At 39.5% G+C, this 25,575-nt stretch overlaps 1 protein-coding gene across 2 annotated transcripts in view; it reads right to left on the bottom strand.

Annotated features, from left to right (window-relative positions):
* The window catches only part of LOC122887152 (contactin-associated protein-like 4), a 95,964-nt gene that overhangs the window by 59,181 nt on the left and 11,208 nt on the right, over positions 1 to 25,575 (bottom strand). For both annotated transcript variants that reach the window (XM_044220100.1, XM_044220099.1), the window contains exons 2-3: positions 12,670 to 12,780; positions 109 to 302 (exon numbers count right to left, since the gene is read on the bottom strand). In XM_044220100.1, the coding sequence (XP_044076035.1) occupies positions 109 to 302; positions 12,670 to 12,780 (305 nt within the window). The remainder of the gene's footprint in view (positions 1 to 108; positions 303 to 12,669; positions 12,781 to 25,575) is intronic.

The raw sequence follows: 25,575 nt of genomic DNA, 5'->3' as shown, positions 1-25,575 counted from the left end.
TATAGACACATCACTGTACTGTCTGTTGTTACTGTTCTAATGTCTCCCCTTTCATACTATTTGCTACAGTAAGCTGTTTTGATACAGTTTACTGCAGTATGGACTCACCCCTATACTGTCCTCCTGTCTGTATTGTTTCCAGTTGTGTCCCGTGTCGCTGAACATCAGCAGGTACAACGTCAGCCAATCAGAGCTGCCGTAGCGGCCCTGAGTAGCGACAACTGTGATTTTGGTCCGCTCACCCAGGTCGACCTCCAACCACTGATACCTGTCTGAGGTGAGAGGAGACCAACCTCCAGCTCCTGCAGGGAGAGAGAAAATTAAAGAAAAGATTGATTTATTTAATTTCAATCTACAAGGTAAAATGTAATAAGATTTTGAGTCACATGTGTGTGTGTGTGTGTGTGTGTGTGTGTGTATATATATATATATATATATATATATATATATATGTGTGTGTGTGTGTGTGTGTGTTTGTGAGGAATGAATTGCTTGACCTTCAAGTCTTTACTAACATCACATTTTGTTGTTAGAGCCAAAATAAAGCACACTGTTGTGAAACACAGTTTAAAACTCATTTCAGTGCAATAATTGAACATAGTGTCATGTATTTTGTTTTTGTGCTGGAACAGATGATTGGTGTCATTCCAAGACACAGCAGGAGTTTTTTAATGTAGGAAATTTAATTTTAAAAAATGTAAGGAACTCAGATTGCTGCTGTGTATGACAGAATGTTTCCTAATAGCCATTTTAGACACAATACGTGTTGGAATTGCATGTCCATTTGTCTTCATAAGTCGGAAGACATTCAACAGAATGAAAACATTTGCCAATTCTGAACAATTTTCTTGACAGCTTTTCATGCTGGTTTGACATTTGCTTCTGGACTGAGACAATGCAATGCTCTTTAGCAGGGCTTCTGGATGACAGCCTCTCTTACTTTTTCACTCACTTTCTCAGCACACAAATGCACCATCATACAGTACATGACTTCTAAACTGCAATCTTAACATCATTAGTCATTATACAATAAAGGATTGCACAATGAAATGCAATGTAGCGCTCTCCTTGCTACACAAACAGAAAATGTATGAATAAGACAAAGATAATAGTTTAAAAAAATAATATATATATATATATATATATATATATATATATATATATATATATATATATATATATATATATATATATATATATATATATATGTGTATATATAATATAATGGGCAATTGAATACAGCAATTACTTTAGTGGCTATTTAATAAGACTGTATATATTACATAAAGCACACAAATGTCTTAGGAACAAGACAACAGACTGCTAACGTCAGCATGCTAATATTCTCTTTAAGACAATGCTAACATGCTGATGTGTAGTAGGTAAAACATATACCATGTTACTTTAGCGTGTTAGCATGCTAACATTCGCTAATTAGCACTGCACTCAAAGTACAACTAAGGCTGATGGGAATGTCATTAGTTTTGCAGGTATTAATTTTATGTATGGTTGTTGTATGTAACTGTATCTGTGTTATGGAGGCACACATAATGCACACTGTGGAAACGAATTTCCCCTTTGGGAAGAATGAAATCTCTGTCTATCCATCCATCCATCCATGCATCAAAGTCGTGGACAAATAAAATTTTGACCTGATGGGGGCGTTAGAGGAAAACTCAGATTATCACCAAAGTCATTGCAATTCATCCTGAGTGGCACGTGAATGACTGTACAAGATTTCATGGCAATCCATCCAGGAGTTGATGAAATAATTCAGTCTGGACCAGAAAAAGCATGTGGTGTTTTTTGATGTTTATGATTTGATGTTTAAACTTGTTCTGCGCTTGCATCTTCTTTGACCTCATTGCTGTGATGTTTTATTGGATATATTTGATGACAAACAATTTTACACTACACATTATTGTGTAGCCCCTTATTACATTTCCAAAACAAAACATCATCAATAAGAGGTCGCGGTGCCATGCATTGATTCGTTGCACAGAATGCTAGACCATTTGCATTCTATCTCAAATATAACATTTCTAAGAGGCTGTAGTGTGATCTATTGATTAGTTGTACAGTTTGCTTACAAGTCTGGATCATTTGCTATATAGAATATCATCAATAGGAGGTTGTGGTGCCAAGAATTGATCAGTGTTACAGTACCCCTGCAGGTTTGTATCCTTTCCCTCATTTCATATCCCCAATATAGAGCAGTGTTGCAACATATTGATCGGTTGTATCCTAGCTCAATACGCTGAGAAAAATAAAAAGATGGTTTGGTTAAACATGCTGATAAGTTTTAAAACAGTGCAGTTTTTTTCAATAGGCTTGTAGCATTGCCTATGTATAGTATTGCCTAGTTACACATTATGCTAGTAACAATGTGTCTTATTCCTGTCTTATTAGCCGTATACAAGCTCATTGTCTGTTTTCAGATACAGAGATGACTGTTACAAGAGAAAGGAGCCTGTATGTGTGTGCTGGAAAGTGTTTTGTCAGGCCAAAGCGACGCCTCAGAGCTCAAACGCCAGATGGACGATTCTGAAGGAGGAGGTTGCTGACCAGTGTCCTACTGAGCACACACACACACACACACAAATAAAGAAGCACGGGACAAACAGCACAAACTGCATTAATACAGAGGAAGAGAGAGAGGAGGAGGAGGAGGAGTGACTGCACACACACACACACTAGGAGTCGACGAGCACTTGGAAAGCATCAAAAGAACAAACAGACAACAAACGGTGTAAATGTCACTTGTCCTCATGTTACCGTGCTGTTGTCTGCTTTTTGCTGTAGCAGCAGGAAGCATTTTGAAACAAAGCTACAAACATAATTTATCCTGAGCCTTCAGAGGACAGTACTGAGCTGTTCAATTTTGATATAAGAGCTGAAGTCAGAATTGATGCCCGTGGGCCTAGAAAGCCTTTTTGCCTCAAAAATTAATCGGATGACATTTCTGTGTTTGTGTGGTCCAGCAGTCGGCCAAACGCTTAATGTCGTGTGGACCCAACAAACAGGGATCACCAGGAAGTGTACTGAACATAGATCAACTGGTGAATTGAGAGTTTCACCTTTAATCTCCAGCTTCACCATGATTCCCAAGCACTATGCATCCATCAGTACTGATACTGAACCAATCTGGCGGTAATCTCACACTCTTTTTACACTACTCCCTCATGTGGCTGTCACTCCCAACCTGAAGGGAGCAATCCACCATTCTCCAGCAGAGTACCATAGGGTCAGACTCAGATGTGATGACACTCATCCCAACTGACAACCCGATGGAGGTCCCAGTCTGATGGAGGCCAACAAAATGACATCGGCAAAAAGCAGTGATGTAGTCCTGAGGTCACCAAACTGGACACTCTTGATGCCAGATCTTTGATGAAGCCCGATACCTTCCACAAACTGAATGTGTTTGACTCAAAGTTGAAAATAGAGAAAAAAGTTCTTACCCCTGTAATACATGCACAGAATGGCTCTTAATTAACCATCCTGGCACCCCATATCCTTACAGTAACTGCCCCAAGATACTCCAGGAGACATGGTCATAAACCTTCTCCAAGGCAACTGGGCAAACTTTCATGACCCTGCAGTGTTCTTGCAAGAGTCATGAGTTGCTGCATTGTAGCACGACCAGGACAGAACTTGCATTTATCCTCCTGAATCTGACATTGTCAATCAACTAAAGCCTCCTTTTCAGCACCCTGGCACTGCCCAGCTTTCCCAGGACACTGAGGAGTGTCAAGCTTTGTTCATACTCCACAGCTGCTTCTTTGCATACTACAATCGGGGGTCTACGTACACAGACATGTTCCACACACTAGAAAACAAGGTGGTGATGTCCTGACAGCAAAAAGAAGAGCTCAAGAGGCAGATGACGAAATTTACATCACTCCGGCCCTTTGCGGCCACACGGATGCAGCAACCATGAATTAGCCTTCATTCCTCAACAACTGAACCCTCACAGACTCACAGCTTTCAGAGGTTCCCACAAGACAAATACCATGTAACTGCAATGCCACTGGTTCCGGTTCACATCATTTGCTTCTGCTTTTCTGTGTTTCCTGAGGCTCTCTTCTATGAGGTGTCCAATAAAAACAAAATGCCAAAAAAGCAAATAAAACAAATAAAAACCAAGAGGGAAAGGTTTACTTTTCAGGGTAAAATATTTGGTCCACTACATCTTAGGTAATGGAATCTAGTGGTAGCAAAAGGTCAGCTTTGTTGCACATGCACCTGTAGTAATCCTTCTTGAGGTCAATGTTTTAGCTTTTTATTTATGTGTTGAAGTAATACTAGTTTCTTTCCATTTTGAGGGAAATTAACAGTTTCAGTATTCCCTTATTTTTTCTGAACAATGTGTTGTGGCAGGTCGAGGAGAAAAACTCAGCAGTGAAAATGAATCAATGTCGATCTGGTGGCTGGTGGAGCCTGATCTGGCTAAAGGCCAAAGCTAATAAGCACTTGACTAACAGACATATCCAGTGACAGAAGAACAGAAAAGAGCAGACACTCTGACCTTTCCTCGTGAAGATTAAACTTGGGAAGAAAAGAGAAAGAGATCAGAGGGAAACGACTAAGAGACCAAGAGGCGTTCTAAAGATTTACTGTGTCCACCCTGTCAGATATAATTGAAACAGAAGTGAACTGATGGCTGATGGCCTGAACACTTCCTGTCATGGCTGTCACTTTAAATCAAAGCGATCTCCCTGGTTTCTTTCCCCCCCAGTGCCAAGGAACCTACTCTAACACTGAGAAATGCAGTTACAGTTAATGACGGTCAAGAGTGTGACATCACTGCTCTGCCAGCCAATTAGTGACATCACATAAAGCCATTATCTGGCATTTAATTTCCGAAATAACAGCACAAGTGTTTGAGAGCCATGCTGTATTTTCTCCTCCATTTTCTCCTCTGTGTTGAATTAGTTTTTATTTAGATGTTAACATGTCCAAACTGTCAGATCACTATTGGCCTGTCGACACACACAAGTGTTTGAGAGCCATGCTGTATTTATCTGATCACACAGGTGAATTAGTTTTTATTTAGAAACATGTTACTGTTACATATTTGTATCTTCACACATGAATTTGTGAGGTGTTACATATTTGTAGCAAGGTGTAAGTGTAGCAAAAAAGGAAGGGAATATATATACCAGGCACTTTCCCTCTCCCCTCTGTCAGCGTTGCTGTACTGCTATCATACTGAGCCAGTTCTGTATGTTCTTCTGCCTGTTCCCTGTTTTGCTCAAACCTGCCTTTTGCCTCCTGCGTCTGTGCTTAAAGACCTTCTGCTTGTCTGTGACCAGCCTTCTGGCTTCTACCCTGTCAGACTTTGTTTGCCTTGTGATACTGTCTTCATGTTGCCAACCGTAAACCTGCTGGCCACTGATTCAAGTAAAAAAAGTCCCTTTTAATTAAATCGCCAGTGTGGCTGGGTTCTCTTCCTGTTGCCTGTTGAACTGTGACAGCTGTGGCCAACAGCGGCTACAGAAATGCCACATGGAGACCACAAGAATTACGATTGGTAAGCTTGGACTGCTTGTGTTTTCCCCGACAAGTTTCTGATGCCGGTGGAGACTGTTGATAGCATAATCAACATAAAACTGAAGGCTTTGTAATGTCCTTTTCAGTAATACAAGACATAGTTTTTGATTCCATTTCTGCAGTCGTCTCTCTGTATCAGTGAATGAAAGAATATTAACAGGATTACTTTTAGGGTGTATAGTTAAAGCACATCAACACATCTATCTAGTGTTGCAGTGGTAAAATCCAATTCTGAACTACAAATCACTTCCTACCCCGAAGGAACCAGTGACACAGAAATACAAATCGACCTTAAGCCCAACACACATTGGATGAGATAAAATTGCCGTTTTTCTGGAAAGTTGACGCATGTCGGCGTAGGAAAAAGGACAGTGGTGTATCTAGACAAGTTGATACCAGTCTACAGGCTTACACAGAAAACAATGGGTGGGGGTATTTTTAAAAGCGTCATTTGCCACTATTTTTCTCAATATATATTAAATGATGTGCACTGACTAAAAGATCCCTCTTTACACTAGCAATTAATTGGATTTCATTAATTTGAAGTGTACTAATTGAGCACTGTCTCTATTTTCCCTATAATTAATACAAAATTACATTTCTTTCCAGGAAATTATTAAAAAGTAAAATAAAGCATTAATTTCTGCATTGATTTTCCCTTAAAAATCGAATTGTCAAATAATTGATGTAAGTATGATAAATATAGTATGATATACAGTAGGGTATACCCTAAATTTATCTTGGACGATGAAGGGCCAATTCTGTAACTTGAAGTGGGTTTACTACTCTCTTCATCCCTGATATTTCAGTTATTCACTTCATCTGTAAGAGCTCTGACACCTGAAACCAACTCAATTAGTCTCTCTCTTGTTATTAGAGCAGTACAGGTAGTGTATGTAACAGGTGAGGATGAGAGCCGGTCAAGCTGCACAGCTCTCCTTCTGCTTTACTGTTGAAGGGAAACCAAGCTTGACGTGAGTCAGCTCTGGAAAGCAGCTTCACTATAAGGAACAGATGGATGGATAAGTAAAGAAAGGACTGCTGAATCATTAATAATGCACTGATATTCCAGTTACAGAAGAAAGAGACGGGAACACACAAAGAGTGAGACATGAGTAAAATGAAGAGCCAAGCAGAATGGAAAAGCCCAGACAGGCAGAGTAAGCTGTTACAGGGTTCAAATGGGGGCTTGGTAGTCTGACCCCCCTAATTAAGACTTGGACACCCCCAAAAGAGGTCAAAAAAACAAGGTTGGGGGGGTTGAAACGTTTTTCTTCTTACCTGGAATCGTAAATATTACAATATATTTCCCATATTCATGCCTGGAAGAATCTCTGGAAGACACTCCTAAAGTGGACCAAACCATTCTTAACCTTGACGTTAGTTGAATGTCTCGTCTGCCTGCCTCACTCCCATCATTGCAGTGGCTCGCGTCCTCATTAAAGTCTATGCTCACGTGTGTTGCACAAACCAATGGAGATACTGTAGGTTAATGTAAGTAGCTAGCTATCTCGCTAGTTGAATACACTTTACTTTCTTACATTCAGAGTTTTCCGAATTAGATTGTGATTGTCTGCGCGACTTGCTGGCAGTTTTGCTCTAGAATACTTTGTTGGTGACCCCTGACTACAAAAGTTGTTGTGTGGTATGTGCCCCATGAGCTGGTGTAATGGATTTGATTTATTATCATCTACAGACTGCAGGTATTTCGTTAAACAAGCAAGCTACTGTAAGAATTGTAAGAATTTCAGTTCATTGAAGCACGTGCCTTTGCTGTACTGGGTTTCCTTTACGCCCTGGAGAATAAGTTGACCCCCGCAATTGTCATCGTATAATTCTCACTCTGAGGTAGCTGAAAGGAATGGAAGATAGACAGGTGACAGACAGACTGTTTAATGTAGGTCTGGAGTGAGAGCTCATAATTTGCATGAGAATAGAAAACCTGGATGGTAATTTCAGCAGCCTGATAACATGTCAGACGAACAGACAGCCTAGTGGGCCCGATGCAGCAGGAGGTTGGAAAAGATCTGCTCCTACAGGCAAAGTACAACACATTTCCACTTGAGTTTCAAAGTGTAACATTGGAACTTTACAATAAAGTACACACAACTTACACATGTAAATCAATACTTGATTACTTGGCAATCCGTCCACACAACCAGAACAGGTTCCAATTAAAGTTTAATTCCACTTTTAAATCTGATTAATTTAGAAAGTGATTACTGTGTGGCACAATCGTTCTTTTTAAAGTCTGTTCCAGCATAATTGCAGCAGCATCACTGATAATTGTCAGTGTTGCCCAAGAAAAGAAAACGTTTAAACACAATGACTGCTATTAACATTTGGCAAGAAGACTAGAGTTGACTAATTAGTTCTTACTGATGAAAATGTGACTGAAGATGGAGTGAAACCTATGATTACAACAGAACACAGTCTGTAAGAACAGAAGACAATTTAAAAGATGATCATTTAAAGCAAGGAAGACAGACAGATGGAAAAGGGAAAGAAAAAAGACTAAGAATAAAAAGAGGCTGGGGGAGAAACGAAAGATAAAAAGTGAAAACGGGAACTCAAAATGAAGAATAAGAAAGACTGAGGATCAAAACAGAGCAGTAGGGAGCCCAAAATAGTGAGTCATTCATCCTGCAGGTTCTTAGTGAAAGAAACATTCATCTCCAATCAACTGCCTGCCAGAGCTTTTCAGCCAATTCTGGGCCCAGATGTAGAAATGATGTGCATGCACAAAATATTGAGTGTGCCACCTTTCAAAAGAAACTGCTATGTATAAAAAAGAATGTGTGTGTATCTCCACAGATGCTTTATGCCACATTTATCATTTATATTGTGGCAAAAAAGAACCTCAAAGAGGGAATTTGTGGACATTTCAGCTGAAACCTTTTATCTGTTCAGCACACAATAGGTCTCAACAAAGTTCCACAAAGTAGCACAGACTGTAATTACACAAAGGCCAGTGCCTGATGGAGGAACAACAACAACAACAACTCTGCTTTATATTTAGCAAGATTAAGTAGGAATGGACAGAGTGGGCACTGGGCTTGTGCATGTGCATTCATATTTTATATTTTTGGTGTCCTGACCTCTTATTTTTTCCACTGCAAAAAAATCTGTTTTGTCTGTATTTGAGTCATTAATGTCTTATATTCTTAAAATATCTATAAGTCAAAAGACAACTGGACTTGCTTTGGATCAACCAATCAAGATCAAGCAAGACCAGTTGCCTTTTGACTTAGCACTTCTAGACATACCATGACCTGGAAGACTGAGAATTTTCAGACATATTTTCTTGAAAAATCAATCTGTTATCAGCGCAAATCAGGTATTTTCTGACTTCTCTTTTCTTGGTTCTTGTGCAGCAACCTGAATTATTTTGTTCATGTTTCAACATACATACACTTATTTTGAGAAGATTTAAACAAAATGGTTTCTAGTAGAAACCAAGTGCTCTCTTTAATAGGATGAGATGTAAAGATTTTTAAGCTGCTGATGAAATTATCCTGTTAGTTCCAGGACTTACATACTTCCATTACTGTTGGTACGGTGTTACAGGTTATGAATATTACTGACATTGTGCATATTTGGCTAATGCATCGCTGCCAGTGGCCGCCATACCATATGAAACAAATAAGTCACTACTGACTAGCCTTCAACACAAAATATGTTCCTGACTGAGGAGATCCATCGCCTGGTTGTACATACAACTCTATAGTGAAGTAAATTATTACATTTTGATTACAGTCCATTGTTATAATAGAAAATCTAGGATGATAAAGCCCATGTATAAAACACCTATATTTATCTTGTAGGTGGTATTCCAGATCTCTGACAATCTGTTCATTTAGTGAGTAAATGAACTGAAAGCAAAGCTGCTCCTCTGAGAACGACTAGAGGTGGCTGAGAGTTAGCGGCAGCAGCAGGAGATGGTAATGAGATGGAGATGTTCATTTATTCATCGATTTCCTCAGCAAACAGCTGCAATCGTGTGGGCTTTGCACCATAACTACAGCTGGGGAGGAAGTGTGACACAAACAGCTCTCCTAATCTATCAGTAACTGGAGCTGGATTTGAAAAATGCAGTAGTGAATTGATAGGTGAACTTGTTTTATGATCAGCAGTAGCTTTATTACACTCCCATTCCTAATCCATGTATTTTCTCATATTGACATGATTATTATTATTATTATTGAGGGGAAGTCTTTGGATGTACATGTCTCAAGACTGCCTGTGCAATCTACCAACTACTACAGGTTTGAAAAATATGCTAGCACAGATATGGTTATAAAGGATAAAAACATCATACGGTGGTAATGAGTTCAGCTATGTTGAATTTAAAACAGCATTCATTTGATTTTTTTGGCCATTTGGGGGCAGCGCAACAACCTGTTAACATTAAAAGTATTACATTATAAAGTTCAACAGAAAGGTTGTTTGCCAATGACTCCCAAAACAACATAAATGACCGTTGGAGAGTAGGCCTACCGGCAACAGGCATACCAGACCTTCATCGTCGTGGTAACAATAAACACGTGGTTAAAGTTGTGAAACGGTCACAGTTTGGTTAGGTTTAGGGACCAAGACTACTTGGTTAGGTTTAGGAAAAGAACATGGTTTGGGTTAAAATAAGTAAGTTACGTTAGTAAGTCACATGACATAACTTAAGTACTTACATACGTAACTTAAGATAAGTCAACGTTGGTTTCTGGTTTCACAAAGTACACAAACAGTGCTCTCCTGGATGAGTAAGTCACATTAAGTCATGTGACGTAAGTCACGTTAGTAAGTCACATGACGTAACTTAAAGGTATAATATGTAACTTTTGCGCAATAAAATGTCTAAAAATGACTAGACCTATGTTATATATTTTGTTGAGTTGTGTGCTTACATTATCCCAAATGTTTCCAACAATTTTCAAACCTAGAGAAATCTGTAATTTTAATCAAGGTAACGGTGCTTTTCATTTGTTCGCCTGTCAATGGCGTCATATCCCCTTTTAGCATGCGTCAGCATTGTGGTTGTCTGCCAGAAGCTGTCATAAATTGACTTGTTATCCAGTTTTAAGCCACATTTTTACGATACACTTTTAAGATCTTGGTCGTTTTTAACTATATTTTAACTGGATGAAGATTTTATTCATTGGACGTCTGGATCTCAAGTTATCAGAGAACCAAGTTGAGCAACCGTCAGTGGCAGCTCAGTTCGCAGCCCCTCTGGGACGTCCTTTGTCCTCCGACCAGCGTCAGAGAAACATTGATTTTTAACATGAAATTGCGTTATTCAGTGTTTTTACCGGTTTTAATTTTAGTTTGAGAGCAGCTGCGCATACACCCCTCTTATAGTCACACTTGCAGCTCTGGATCCCTCACTCACATCAGTATGTAATGACAGGAAGAGCGATGTTTTTAAAGGGAATGGAAGAAGTCAAAATGGTTGACCATGACTGTTACCAACTGATAACGCAACAATAAATACCTCCTAATCCCACCTCCCCAATTTCCATCGGCACCCTGTATGCACCATGTACCTCCAACCACAGAAATACCAATAATTCCCGCACACTTGATTCACAAATCAGTCAAAAGCAAATGATGTTATTCCATCATCAAAAAGGACTATAATGGAAATAACATTTTTGGAATATTCTTGCCATTTTAGATATACATGTTAAACAAACAGTTTAATGTACATAATATCTTGAGCAGCTTTTCAGAGTCTGGTTGTTGCCTGGCAGCATTTAGCAGCAAAAACAATGTTTGCTTAAAGTCTCGATCATTAAAGTAGTTGAGGACTGAGCAGTGTTCCGCAGGCTCTGCTTCCTTTAGTTTCCCAGGTGGTGAAAATCATTCAGATCCAGATTAAACTCATCTCACCCTCCCAGCTGATTCTGAGCTTTGATGTCGGGATAAAGCAGTAAAGCTCGTTCCCTGCAGAAAGCTCCACAACAAACCATGATCTTCATTTTGTCAAACCTCACATCAGCATCCAGCACAGGACTCCCTGCTGGGTTTTTGTGTTGGATGAACAAACACCATTCACATTTATCCTTCTGGCAACACATACAGCATCTACAGAGAATAAAGACAGGGCATAGCAGCTATTGCTTGTTCTCTTTTATTTTGTCTTGTCTCTTTATTCTGATCCTCTGTCTCCCTCTAAACTAGTCACCAGTCAGTTGTCTGTTAGTCTCTGTGAATCCGATAAAAACTTTTCTGTTTGTTGTGTTTTGTGCTTTGTGTCCTGAGCTAAAGTATTTCCTGCACTGAGCTCCAATGTTGCAGAGCAGCTCCTCAGTAACAGATGCCTCCCCTTCTCCTGATAGAAACATTTGATACAGACAAAACAATGCAAGAGGTAATTCAGATAACCTTTAATCCACATTTAGTTGCATGCATTCTCTGAAGCAGCAGCAAGAATCCCTGCCAGCCTGCTATTGCCAGGCTGAAGATTGTTTCAAACAAAAAAGGGGAAAGTTATCCATCTGTCAAATATCTTTCATTTAAAACAAGCTAAAAAGCAAGACTAAGATTTCATATCAAAAGATGACAAGTCTCAGGGCGTCCTGGTGGACTAGGTGGCTACCATATAACTGCAACGTCCCTGGTTCAGTTCCAGCCAAAGACCTTAAATTGTGTTGCATGTAACACCCCTCTCTCTCCCCCCAACCTACCTTACCTAAAAAAAAACCTAATAAAATGGACAATGAAGCTTTCCAACACAGCGTATGTTAAAGTCAGCAAAAAAGTAACAGCAATATGCATGGACAAAGCATTAGTATCAAATAGGGATTGGATACACAGGTACAAATACTGTATTTTTATTTTCAAATGGTCACTTCAGGCTCCACTGACCAATAATCCTGAAGAAATATCTGTCACCTTTATATGGAATGTGCCATAACTAGACATACAGGCATATTGCAAATAACACTAGCCAATATTAGTAACTGTTTGAACCTGTAAACCATCTACATGCAGTGTAGATGATGTTGTCTAATATTCAGCCACATCATGCTTTACGTTGCAGTCAAATCCAGTGTTTAGGTCCTACTCATCAGTCTACAATTCACTCAGTCACTCTCAGCAGCAGAAACTCTTCCTCACCTTCTCTCCTGTTGAGCTTGGCAAAGCCTGGCGCGTGACTGCTGGACAGCTGGGAGGAGCTTCTGAAGGACGATGGCGGCAGATTAGACACCAGCGCGCTGTCACACACTTCTGTCAACCAATCACAAAGCAGAAAAAAGCATACAGGGTTAGAGTTTCACACTTATCTAATACCTACACTGTTTCCAATTCAATTCTGTGGCTCAAAGTACAAGAAACTTAACCAAAACGGTTTGTGTTGGAGAGTTTTTATCAAAGCAAACGAAATGGAAATTAATGTGGAAATGAAGAAACCTTTTATTGGCTATTCATGATAATCAATACATTTCCTTTTACTATATGCTCGTTTTCAGGATTAAGGATCCCATGTCACATAGCACTGTAACGAAACAGTGGCTCTGACCTTTTTCCTCTTCATCATTGGGTCCTTATAGTGTTGCTGCAAAAGGAATGAAATATTGTATTGCAGCTGATCTTGTTGAGACACTACAGATGTTGATGTGTATGTAAATCACATGCAAATTTCTATAACATGACTTATTTAATTGCTTGGTGATCAGTTTTTGTCCAAAGCAGTCAGCAAATAACAGCATACATGATAGGAACACACAGATGTTGTGTATTGTAATGAATATGTTAAAATGTGACTCAAATTTAGATGTCCCTACTACAGCTGACAAATTACATGCTGTTCTGTGGCATAAAATAAAATCAACAACAAATCAGTCTTTCAAATAGATGGTAGCTTCTAAAAAGTTCCAGTAAAGTTTTGGGGATAACATGTTTTCACCCAACATCCATTCATCTTTCCAGAGGCTCGGAATAGTGGAGATGGTTGAACAGAAGTACCACGACACTTATCCTGAGTGATGCAGCACTTAGAGGTTCAGAAAAGCAGAATACCAGAAGTAACAGAGCAGGAGCCATACATTTTTTAGCCTCGATAAACACCATTGAGCAGCTGAAGAGGAGTGCAGTTTTATCATTGAGCTGCAGGTTTAATGTCAGCTAAGTGAAAACAGGCCTTTGACATTACGCTCCAGTCTCTCACTGAACAGAAAGTAGTTCACAACAGCAGCTTGATACAGGAATGTCTCCTCTTTTAGCACGAGTATAAACATTTCTGTGGTTCAAAATTATTAAAGTAGTTGTTAAGAAGCGTCCAAACTCTTCTCCAAAGTGGAAAAACGCAGCCAAGGATATCACACACTGAGGATATCACAATGTCAGACGCGTGACAAGTGAAAAACTGTTGAATTGTTAAAAACAGCAGCACGGGAGCTCACTGATGCTGAGAGGTGAAAGCCTTGTATCTCAAAATTATCCGCACCAGAACCAAAGAAGTTTCAGAGTTTAGTCAGTCAGGTTTTGATAGTATCATGAGAGCAAATGGTGCTTTTTTCTAAATCCTTTAAATGACATTAATGACAAAAACCTGTTGAGTCTGTGAATATTATCACATGAGTGGCAGAGTGGAGTCTAATCATTGAGAAGCAGGGTTAAATGTTCCCCAGGTGGAAACGGGTCTTTCAGCTGCACCATATTTGATGAATGAACAATGTAATAAAGCCCAGCTGGATAAATGAATGGTGTAATTCTGCTGAGATGGATAAATTAATGTTGTAATCATGTCATGTTGTGGAGATGAATGCTGTCCTGACTGGCTCATTACAGGCTGGACACTGATGGAGACAAATCAGTGTTGTCAGAAGAAACCTTAACGTGTTTCACACTTTAATGGTTTATGGACGATTGAAATTAAAACGTCATGTATTATACATAATGCAGTAATTATTGTTAATTAGGCTTGTATTAATTGAAACCTGTAAAGATACACCAATAAACACATATATACCATAAATTAATACATATTTTTCTCAACTGAAGCCTTGGGGAGGTGCTGCTGGAGCTTTTTCTTCTGATTTATTAAAATGAAACATGGAGAAATAATATACTAAACAGTAAAAGACATAAATAAATCTTGTGTTTTATGAGATAATCTGTGGTCTGCACAGTGTAACTGTATCCCACACACACATACACACAGATTCATGAACGTCAACTCAATAAATATTCATAGTTTTCCTCTCGAGCTCCAAACTGTAAGCTAAAGCCAAACTAACGCTGCCTCCATCTAAAGCCTCTCTGTTAATGGATGTTGTTCTCCACTGCTGAGACAAGAGCCAATTACTATGATTCACGCTGCAGTCCGATCCCGGCCCACAACTCTAACAACCAGGCTTTAGCTTCGATTACTCTGTCAACATCAGTGTACTTCATCTCAACAACACAAGGTCTTCATCTGCCTCTTCACATCCACCACAGCCTGATGATTTCACTTTTTTAAAGGGAATAACACTGCATTTAAAGAGACATAGTTTTCACGACTTGAATAGATAAGTCTTTCGTTTTAAGTGAAGAGGCCTACACATGCCGTTTTGAAGATGAACTGTGATATTGCCTTTCTCACACCAGTGGCATTGCTAGTATTAAATAACACTACTTAAGGCTGGCCTAAAGAGGATACATACAGTATATACATGTTTAAGTGATGTTTAAACCTGCATTAATGCATTTTTGGCCACATGGGGGCAGTGCAACAAGCTATACAAACAACAACATATTATCACCTTTAAAAAGCTGTATTCCAGGCGTGTTAGCAAAACGTTGCCTATTTGTACATCCAGCAGAGCAGCATTAGCATTCATTTGAAGTCATGTTTGTGCCCACCAGGCAAATTTAAGTCTAATACTCGCTGGTCTCAAAAATAGGTTACAAATCACTGTTGAAAAATAAAAAAATTGTTTTATGATGTGACAACGCTCTGGTTAAGGTTAGGTTAGGTTTATGCACAAAAGCGACTTGGTTTGTTGTAGAGAAAGATAAATAAGTACTTAGTTAGGGAAACATCGTGGTGTGGCTTACAATGACTACCTTGTTAGGTTTAGGAACCTTCGTTATCATGATTACATTAATAAACATTTGGTTAAGGTTCGGGCACGATTGTGGTGATGCTTTTACTACCATGCATACCACATAATTGCAACGTCCACGGTTCGATTCCAGCCAAGGACCTATGTTCCACGACATACCCCTCTCTCTTACCTTGTTTCCTGTCTACCTCTATACTGTCCCAACTAATAAAGGTGAAACTGCCCAAAAACATGACTCGCGGTTTGAGTCCAATGTTTTGTGGACCCATCCATCCACCCTGACCTCCTCCCTACCTTCCTCCTTTGCTCCTGTCATAATTACTACAGCCGCTGGAGGGCTTTGTCACTTGAACATAAACATATCGTTTTGGGGCACTTGCTGAAAAAACTGATGCTGTCGTTCTTCTTGGGAGGACAGTATTGAATTATTTGGAATAAAACATGTGACATTTCTTGGCTTTGATGGGCTTTATTTGAAAAAAGACCACTTCCCAATCAAACCCTTTTAGCAAAGTATTAAGTATCTGCCTGCAAATTGGAAGAGAGAGCCCAACAATACCTGAAGCCATTTGACCACGCATTATGCTGAGAACTTTCTCAGCAAGTAACCACAATGACGTCGGCACCAAAAAAAAGGTCTGTTCCTTTTATATTTTTCCAACCCCTCTTTATAATTGCTTTGTAGATTTTTTTTTACAGAACAGTTGCTTGTCATTACATAACTGTAATTAAACATCAATAATATTAAATTAAATTCCCAACCCTATTAATTATATTCCCAGTCCCAGTGTAGTTTGTAATGATTTGCTGATGTTAAAATGCTACACTTAGTGTCTTTAAAGGTTTCATATATGCAAATTAAGAGTTTTACAGTCTATGAATATTTAGTCCAGCGGCTTGATAACATCAGAACGCCTCCAGCTTGGCCCCAGTGACACTCTGGCTCTGAGTAGTTTCTCTTTGATGATAAAATTATCTGATTAACTGAGTCTAACATCTATTAAGGACAGTTTGTTACAGCAGTTATCACTAAGCAACCTGATGTACAGTCATGTTACATAGGCTAAGCCTCACAGTGGCTCTTTATAGTTTATAGTCTTTAATATTTCTATTGTTAGTAATAGAGTGGTTATGAGCTTCATACATATTTAACGTCACTGTTTGAAATGCGGTCTCATCAGAAGGCCTCCAGCTCTTTGCTCCTGTTTGCTCCTCCCGATAGTCTTTATCCCTGCAGGCCTTGGCCTGACAGACACTTGTTACTGTGGGTGGACAAGGAGCCCTCAGTGAAAAGCAGGTGAATTACAGTAGTCTGAAGAGGTGAAATGAGAGGAAAGGCTCTCCAACGCTGAGTGCTGTAATCCCTGAGGAGATAATGTGTGCTGAGAGCACAGCCTCGCTGAGATAACACTCAACAGAGAGAGAGCAGAGGAGTTTAAAAATGCCAGGGGTCTCATTTACAAAACAGTGCATAGGATTCATACTAAAAGTGTATGTGCGCACAAAAGCCAAAAATGGTGTGTGGCACAAAAAAATCTAAATTTATAAAACTGTGTGTACGCACACCTGCAGGCAACTTTCCCTTTATAAATCACAATCCACCTGGAAATGTGCCCACATGGATCAGCATCATATCCCATGGATCAGCATCATATCCCGCCCCCGCCACACATTCAACCATAAATGGTCAATGCAAATCACCACATGAATATTGATGCATATAAATGAGCCTGCTGATCAATGGTTCTTTACGGTGAAATATGGCAATAACAACCGTGAGGAAGACAAAAAAAGTAAATTTTTAAACGGTTCCGTCGGGTTGGTCTGTCTAATGCTGGACCCAGTTCAGCACATAGATCCAAGAGCACGGCTCTAGGGAATCTAAATCGGCGTATTAGCCAATCATCATCAAGGGCCAGACAATCTTTGTGGTCCCTGAACACTCGTACGCTCCTACTCCTTCCATTTGCGTTGTCCTCTGCAGTGCCAGTGCATCCTTCATGTAGCATTACACACGAGTGTCACCGCAGTATTTATGTTTATAGGAATCAGACTAATTGCTTCACATCTTGCTAGGTTATCGAGGTGTATCTGTAATTCACATGAACTGTTACTGTATATAAATTGGGATGCTAATTTTGGCTAGCAGAAAACAGGCTTAAAACAAAATGTACTTATCGGGCTCACAACAAGTGCAAGTACAAATAACACTGCTGGTTTGAATGTTTATGATAACATGGCTCCATAATTAACGTTTGATATTTAGTGAAATTAAAACATGTGAGAGGCATCATTATACAATCTGCGTTGCCAATTTTCCCTGTCCAAAATGTTTGTACGCAGTTTCCGTACAGTTCCGCACACTCTGCCATCAAGTTTGTTTTTATAGATCACAACTTTTGCGTGGGAAGTGGCGTACGCGTATGCAACGGTTAGAAATAAGGCTCCAGGATGGTTTTCCTCAGCTGAGCTTTGGCATTTAAAAGCTGACGTCCCTGAAAGTGTGACCAGTGGAGCACAAACACAGACAGCTCAGAGGAAAATGGAGCTAAATGTTAAATACCTGCTGGACTCTGCGGCCAATGAACCTCAACACTGACCCTGGATGTGTTGGACAGAGAGCTTTCCTGAATATTAAAATATGCACCTTCATCCTCGGCGCAAACTGCTCAAAAACAAACACACCTCCTTTGTCTTTCTGTCAACCTCAACATCTTATGGAGGGTAAACTCACAAAAAAAACATTTTTCTCCTGGCATTTACATTTTAAGCATCCAGGTTAACAGAAGAAAATAGTTGACATTTCTGATTACTTGCAACCAACAGTAAGGGATTCAAGATGTCGGCGCTATAACACACTTACAGCAGAAAAGACAAAAACATTTCTGACATTAGAAGGCCTATTATGGAGAATAAAGCTGGGAAAATGAAAGTCGTTTTGCTTCATGATAAGAGCACTTTCAGAGCAATTTCAGGAGGAAAATATGGGAGAAGAGGTGATTGAGGACACAGAGGCAACTGAGGTGTTTGTTGATAAGATGACTTCTCAGTGTATGAACACTGTGGTAGAAAATAACAGTATTAACTGATCTAATACCAGGCCTCAGTACGATGGTGTTTCTTCCTCAGTTGAAAAGTGTAACGCAGAACTTAACCAACACGAGCAGGAAACCATGATATTGACATTTGAGTGATGAGATATGGCTTTTCATCTCAATAAAATATCCTCCCATCAAATACATTTTTAATCGTTTCTTGTACCTGAGGAGGATTTGGAGGTAGAGAGAAAGAGTCAAACCTCTCTCCTACAGCCCATCCATCCATCCACAGTGTCAGTTTTATCATTCAGGGTGAATAAACTGTGAATCTATCGGCAGTAAAAAGATCTCTGGAGTGCTGAGGCCTTGGCGCTGTCAAACACAATTAATCACCAATGACCTGATAGGTAGACTAATACTTGGCACAAAAGAGAGATGGAGACCACGGCTCGTTCGCCTGCATTGTCCACTTCTTTACAGTGTTGGTGAATAACAAAGTGCCCACAGAGTCCATGACAGAGCTGGAGACCCTGAATACCGATAAGCTCCATCCATCACTTCAACAAACAGCAGCGAACAGAAGGTCCTGCACTTCAGAGCTGTATAAGCCCCACAAACCCAGAGTTCAGTGCTTCTCAATATGAGCCGAGCCGACTTACTTAGCCATTCAGAGCATGTAGCAGTAAGTAGGATAATGAGGCTCCAGCGATGGTTGTTTTTGCTCCAGAGCACTAACAATCATCCTCAAGCAGAAAACGTCAATGTTCATTTCACTAATCCCCCCAACTTCTACCTCCAGTTCGACCCGAAGAGATCTGGCATGAAAGTAGAGAAGAAATATAAAAATAGTGCAGTGTGTTTGTGTAACTTAATGTAGCACAATGTGGTGTCTTGACAAGTTGACTTCAACTTTTTAAAATCAAGCAGCACAAGACAAGCCAAAATAGTAAAAAAAAAAATAGCTATCAAAATCAATGACTGATGTCTTCAAATAACTTTTGTCCAATCTACAGTTCAAAACCCAAAGACATTCAATTTACAATGATATAAAAAAACATAGAAAAGCAGCAAATCCTTACTGTTATGTGAACAGGCAACAGTGAATGTTTGAAAACAATTTTTTTTTATTTAAACAATAATTTTTCTATCAATCCCGAACCCAAAAGTGGCACAAGTTTATCCGCACGTGCCCGCAAAATAGGTGTTTCTAGAGGCTTAGTGACATACTGACTAGTAGGGCTAGTTTATGAGCTACTGTAGCTGGTGAGCTAACCGCTAACACGCTAGCCAGTGGGAAACATGCGAGCGCGAGTCAGTCACAATAGTTCTGAGCTTCTTTCTATTTTCTGTGTATTGTCATTTTGTTTAATCATTTCATAGTTTTATTCAGCATTATTCATTTTATCAAATAAAGAGATGTGGGAGAAAAATCTTGCCAGTGAGCTCTGAGCTTGCCAACTGTCAGTTCCAAAGCTTGTTAGCTTGGTTGCTAATGGAACAAAAAAAGTTCACACAGTTCATTCAAAATGGCCTATTCGTACTATTGACTCCTGTCTCTGTCACAGTTGTGGTAGCAGGGTAACAAGGAACACGGGAAATAGCACCCAAATGCAAAGTTCACCAAATTAATATACTACAATCTAGCTTTTTTTTTAAATGATTGACACACAGCGCTAATGGCTCACCTAACTAAATGAAAGACTGTGCTCTCACTATGGTGGTTACTAGACTGAAGCAAATGAGAAAAACAAAATGATTGATCTCATTAAAGAATCTGTGATAACATGCATCAGCTGTAAAGATAAACTGTAAACCAAAAACAACAGTTGTACTTTCTTTAAAATAATTGAATTTAAACAGCATGTTAGCTTTATATTCTGGCTGTGATAGATAGAACAAGCTGATTAAAACTGCTGAATTATTCAACAGGAGCCAGTAGCCTATCTGTTCTAAAGCTGCCTGTGGTCCTACTTGTTAATTGATTAATTGAAATGCAGAGCAGCGTACTGTACTAACTAATACCCTGAAGGTAAGGACATGGCAGGAACTCTCCTCTCCTAGTTTAATTAGCATTGCTTTGACACATAATTAATAGCACAGGACGAGAGAATCTGATCAGGCTTCACACCAGCATATGGCACCTACCATCTACACGAAACTGCAGCTGCAAAGACCTCACCAAGTAATTTATTTCTATTTTAATCTAATTTTATTCTAACATATATACACTAGAGGAATGATTTGACATATTTTAGGATACTGAATTCTAAACATGAATCATCTGTATTAATTTCATATTATTTACACTTATGCTGGGAACAGACCATAAGACTTCAGAAATGTACAAAGACTAGTAACCCCACACATAAAAACTATTTTAAATACAAAGGACAACACATTGGAGGACAGTTAGGCTTTGATTGTAGTCGCTAGCATTTGCATTTTCCTGTACAACAACAGAAACAGACAAATATCAAAAACAGTCTGACTTGCTGATTTTTGCTGCAATTTGAGCAGGAAAGGCAAAGAACTTGAATTGAGAAATAACAAAATATGATCGAAATGATCGAAACGCACTGTAAACTCTGCACAGAGAGCTGAAGGTGAGTGGGCTTCATGTGGCTCTGCACTGAAACCTACATGAACTGAAACATAAAAGAAGGGGATTTTTCTGCAGTTGAAACCCAGCTATATAGACAGACAAGGTCTACTAAAAGCTTTTCTCTTTGGTGTCAAAAGATCTTTCAGTATCACATGGTTCATAAATGCACATTAATGCATATATACAGTGAGCAGCCCATGCAAACAGCATCCTAATCTACTGCTGCCTTTGAAAGGATAGAACAATCATCATCTTCATTGAGGTTCGTCACACTGAGCAGCGATGTGGGTGGCTGTGTGGGAGACAGACATCAACCAAATGAAATGATCAAAACAGCGACAAGCAACATCAGGGCAGCATTTAAAATCTCTTCATCTTTAAACTGCCAGGTTTAACCCACATAAACAACATGAAAGAGTCGAAACAAGCTGCTGAGAAACACGACTTTCACCAGCATTCAGTTCATTCACTGTCATTCATAACACCAGAATTATGCAGATTTAGAGGGAATGCTGCAGGCTACATCACTCGTACTAATGGCTCCAGGGGGAGATATGTATAATAAAATATCTACTAATCCACCAGCTGCAGTAAGTAAGTGATTTGAATATATTTGCGTCTTAATTGAAAACAACACACATCTCCATAGAAAAAAAGGTAATTTTCTTCTCTCATTCAGGCAAAAAACACATAATACTCACATCATCCAGGCAGCTTGGCAAAATTAATTTACTTCAAAAGTGAGACTTTAAATTGAATGGGACACAAGGGACTCATAAAATGGTAAAAGTAACAGCACTGCTTCAGCTGAGGGATATAATGAGGGTTATAATGTAGAAAATACTGATGCCAGAACAGCATATTACAAACCTTTTTTCCTGTGCAATCTACTGATCCAAGGGTAATGTTTTTACTTTGAGATAGACAGTGCAACAAGTGAGGACTTGTTGCAATTGGTCTCCTCTACGGGTAATGTATTTCTGCAAAGATTGTGCTCACGGTTAAAAGAAACCAGTGTTTACTGTTGATAGACAAATACAAACCCTGGTATCCAGTGTCTAAGTCAGTGTAAACACCCATCCTTCCACCTGATACTCCTCCCAGATGTTTTGCAGTTGTAACAACGTTGTCCTATCTCCTATTTTCATAATGAAATGCTGTGTTTTTCTCAGACAGCGTCAATGCAGTGAGGAAGTCACACATGATAGTAAATGACATTACATTCGAAAACTCATACATTTTACACCCAAATCTGCCAACTACACATCACATCTTCTGTATTTAACGTATAGAAAACAACCTTGTCTCAGCATCAACCTTATACTTTTTGTTACAGAAAAAAGTAATCACATTGCTTCCCAGCACTGCTAAAGAGACACAAAACCTCTGCACATACAGCACAGTATCTACTGCTGGTGCTGCAGAAGAGTTTTATAAAAGCTCCACAGGATGTAGTGGAGAATGGAGCTCTCACTTTCTCTGTCTTTTCGTGCCTGTGTGCCTCTTTACACCTTCACTAAACCACAACAGGAGCTGCAGTCACAGCATCTGCCATTCTCCTTTAGGGGACAGAAGATTAGTGCTCTTTAAAAAAACTTCTCTGCAGATAATGCGATGTTCTCCATCTTCTCCTGCCTCTCAAACACTCAGTGCTCAGCTTTCCCGAGGCTGGAAACACAAAGGCTACCAAGATTCTTTTAACTAACTAAGAGAAGAGTTTCTGACCTTTACCAAAGTTGTGGAGAAAAGCGTTGACGCAGAACTTTTACTCTGTACTACTTAACTTTCACAGGACAGTGTAATTGGGTGTAGCTGACCCTGACAGACTCCAATTAGGGCACCACTCAGAAATGTAGGATATGGTGGTGAATATCTCCTGTCACAGCTTGTTGTTCACATCCTTCTGAACAGATTGATCTTGAAAAGTCTGATGGAATAGAAACTTTTGTTCAAAAAGATCATAGTTGCCTGTTGCATGAATAGTAAAACTTTTGCTATTTGATAATCTTGAATCGACCAGGATGAAGACACACAGGAGGCCTTTCAGCTCGCAGGAATAAAAAGGAGAACAACACAACGTTTACAGCAGATAACTGATGAACCACACGCTTCACACCAAAGAGACTCTCCACTTCCTGTCAGAAAGATGCTGGTGATGGTGCTGGTTATGGAGCAGAGGATTATATGTGGCTTTGCTCCAGACCAGTATTACACACATTTGTTGTCTGCCTGCCTTAAATTGAATCTTTTGCTGAAGCTTGAGGTGTTTTATCTCTGTGTTGCACTTCACAGAAATGCACTTCACAGAAAAAAAATTTTGTTGCTTGGTACACTAGGATAAAATCTATCACACTGTTGAGATATGACCGGTCAGGACCTGAAAACCTCCTGCATCTACTCTCTGCTCCCTGAGGAGCAGCATCAGACTGCTCCTCATGGTCCAGTTACAGTACATCTGTTCACATGAGTTGCAATTGTTTTTCCAGACCGTTTTATGATGTTTATGATGATAACTGATACAGAATAAATCCCTGTAGAAACATTATCTTTTTACTTGCATTTACTAGAGGGGGGTTAAGGGTCAGGTAGAGAGTGTGGTTATTATGGACCTCTAATCACTGCATTATTCCCCAATGTAATAACTTAATGTACTGTACTGAATGGGACATAATGTCTTCTGACCCTCAAAGCATCAGTAGCAGATGAAATAACCATATGATATAACTCTCTCTTCAGTCTCATGCAAATAATTGTTTCCATTAAACTACAGGCATAATTCAAGAGATATATGATTGATCAATGAATCATACTATAGCCATGTCATAATGTAGCTGAGTTAAGCAATAATGTAGCCTACAGCGATTCTTTCTGTAGCCTTGTAAACCAAAGCTTAGTAAGTATCATATGCGTTTTTCATGGAAGACATTTTGACCTGTCACAGTAGAAAAAGCACAGATGTAAATAATCAAATTAATGATGGCTGAATTACATTTAGCTACTTCAGTTTTAGGGTCCTGGTATTGTGCATGCTCCTTCACTGTCACATTTGTCATGACTTACTGGGACACTTGTATAAAACAGCCAACAAACAGGTTTGTAGTCAATAAAGGTCCGATTTACATTAATACGGCTTTTGTTGAATAATAAAAAAACCTTGACTTATCATAAGTCATAGGTACTTTTCTTATGCTATAATTGCCATTACTCTGGTACCTCATCATCACTGCAAATAAAGTGGAAAGGACAAATATCCTTCGTAAGTGTAGCCTTTACTTTAATAATCAGATTCAATCCTTGTTTAACTGACTGAGAGCAGCATGTGAGGAACACAGAGTGACAGAGGAAATTCCTTCTTCAAATTCCAAATATCACTAGAATCGTTTTTTTCTAGGCCAGGCATTAATATTAATACTAGTGCAGTCCTGCAAAAACCCACAACTTGCAGTGCTCTGAAAAACTGAGAGCTGAACATGAAAACACACACATAAATGCACACACACACACTCCAGCCAGTGGGGGGGGTGGAAATGTAGCATCAGTTGAGAATATCACTGCAGGGAAACAGACAGGAAGAAACTGCTAATCTCTCTGAGCAAAACTATCTCTTCATCCCTCCAGTAGCTTCTTCACACTCCTTGTTTCTCCCTTCACCTCTATTGACACGTCTACTGTTCCTACTAACCTCACATTTATCCTTTTCCAGCTTTCCCCACCCTTATCTCTTTCCTTCTCCCTCTCTCCTCACTATCCTTCTTACCGGCTGTCCTCCCGATCATCCTCCTCCTCCTCCTCCAGCCTCCTGCTTCGTCTTATGAAGTCAAATCATCTCAAAGATGTGAGGTGGTGCATCCAGAAAGCAGATGGTGGCCCGTACACACATACAGCAAAGTCAGTGAGGGATAAAATGGGAAAGCCAGTAGAAAATGCCACTGCAGTTGTGAGAAACACAGAGGGAATACTACTACCAAACAGCCTGAAGACTCTGACCCCTAAAGTTTATCCTCTCAGACTTTTCATTGCTCTTCCTCCCCTATCCTGCATCCCCTCTTCCTCCTCGGTTTTACCTCAACGTGCTTAACCCTGATTAAGCTCTGTCTTGTTGTGTTGAAATTCAGCCTTACGCTTCCGTCTTTAATGGCCACTGACTCAGCTCTGTCCTCCTCTCTAATACAAACTGACTGGCCCTGCTTCTTCTCATCAGCAGTCGCTGCAGAGCTGTGGTCACGCAGTACTGACTTCATAAAAAATACACAGCAGTGACAGCATTAAGCTGTGATCAGCATCTATTTTAATGTGTTACGGGGACACATTAGAGCCTGGAATGTGAGAACTG

Source organism: Siniperca chuatsi, linkage group LG13 (genome assembly GCF_020085105.1).
Source record: "Siniperca chuatsi isolate FFG_IHB_CAS linkage group LG13, ASM2008510v1, whole genome shotgun sequence".
NCBI lineage: Eukaryota > Metazoa > Chordata > Actinopteri > Centrarchiformes > Sinipercidae > Siniperca > Siniperca chuatsi.
The sequence above is the reverse complement of the archived record's forward strand: the minus strand, read 5'-3'. Positions and strand labels throughout refer to the sequence as shown.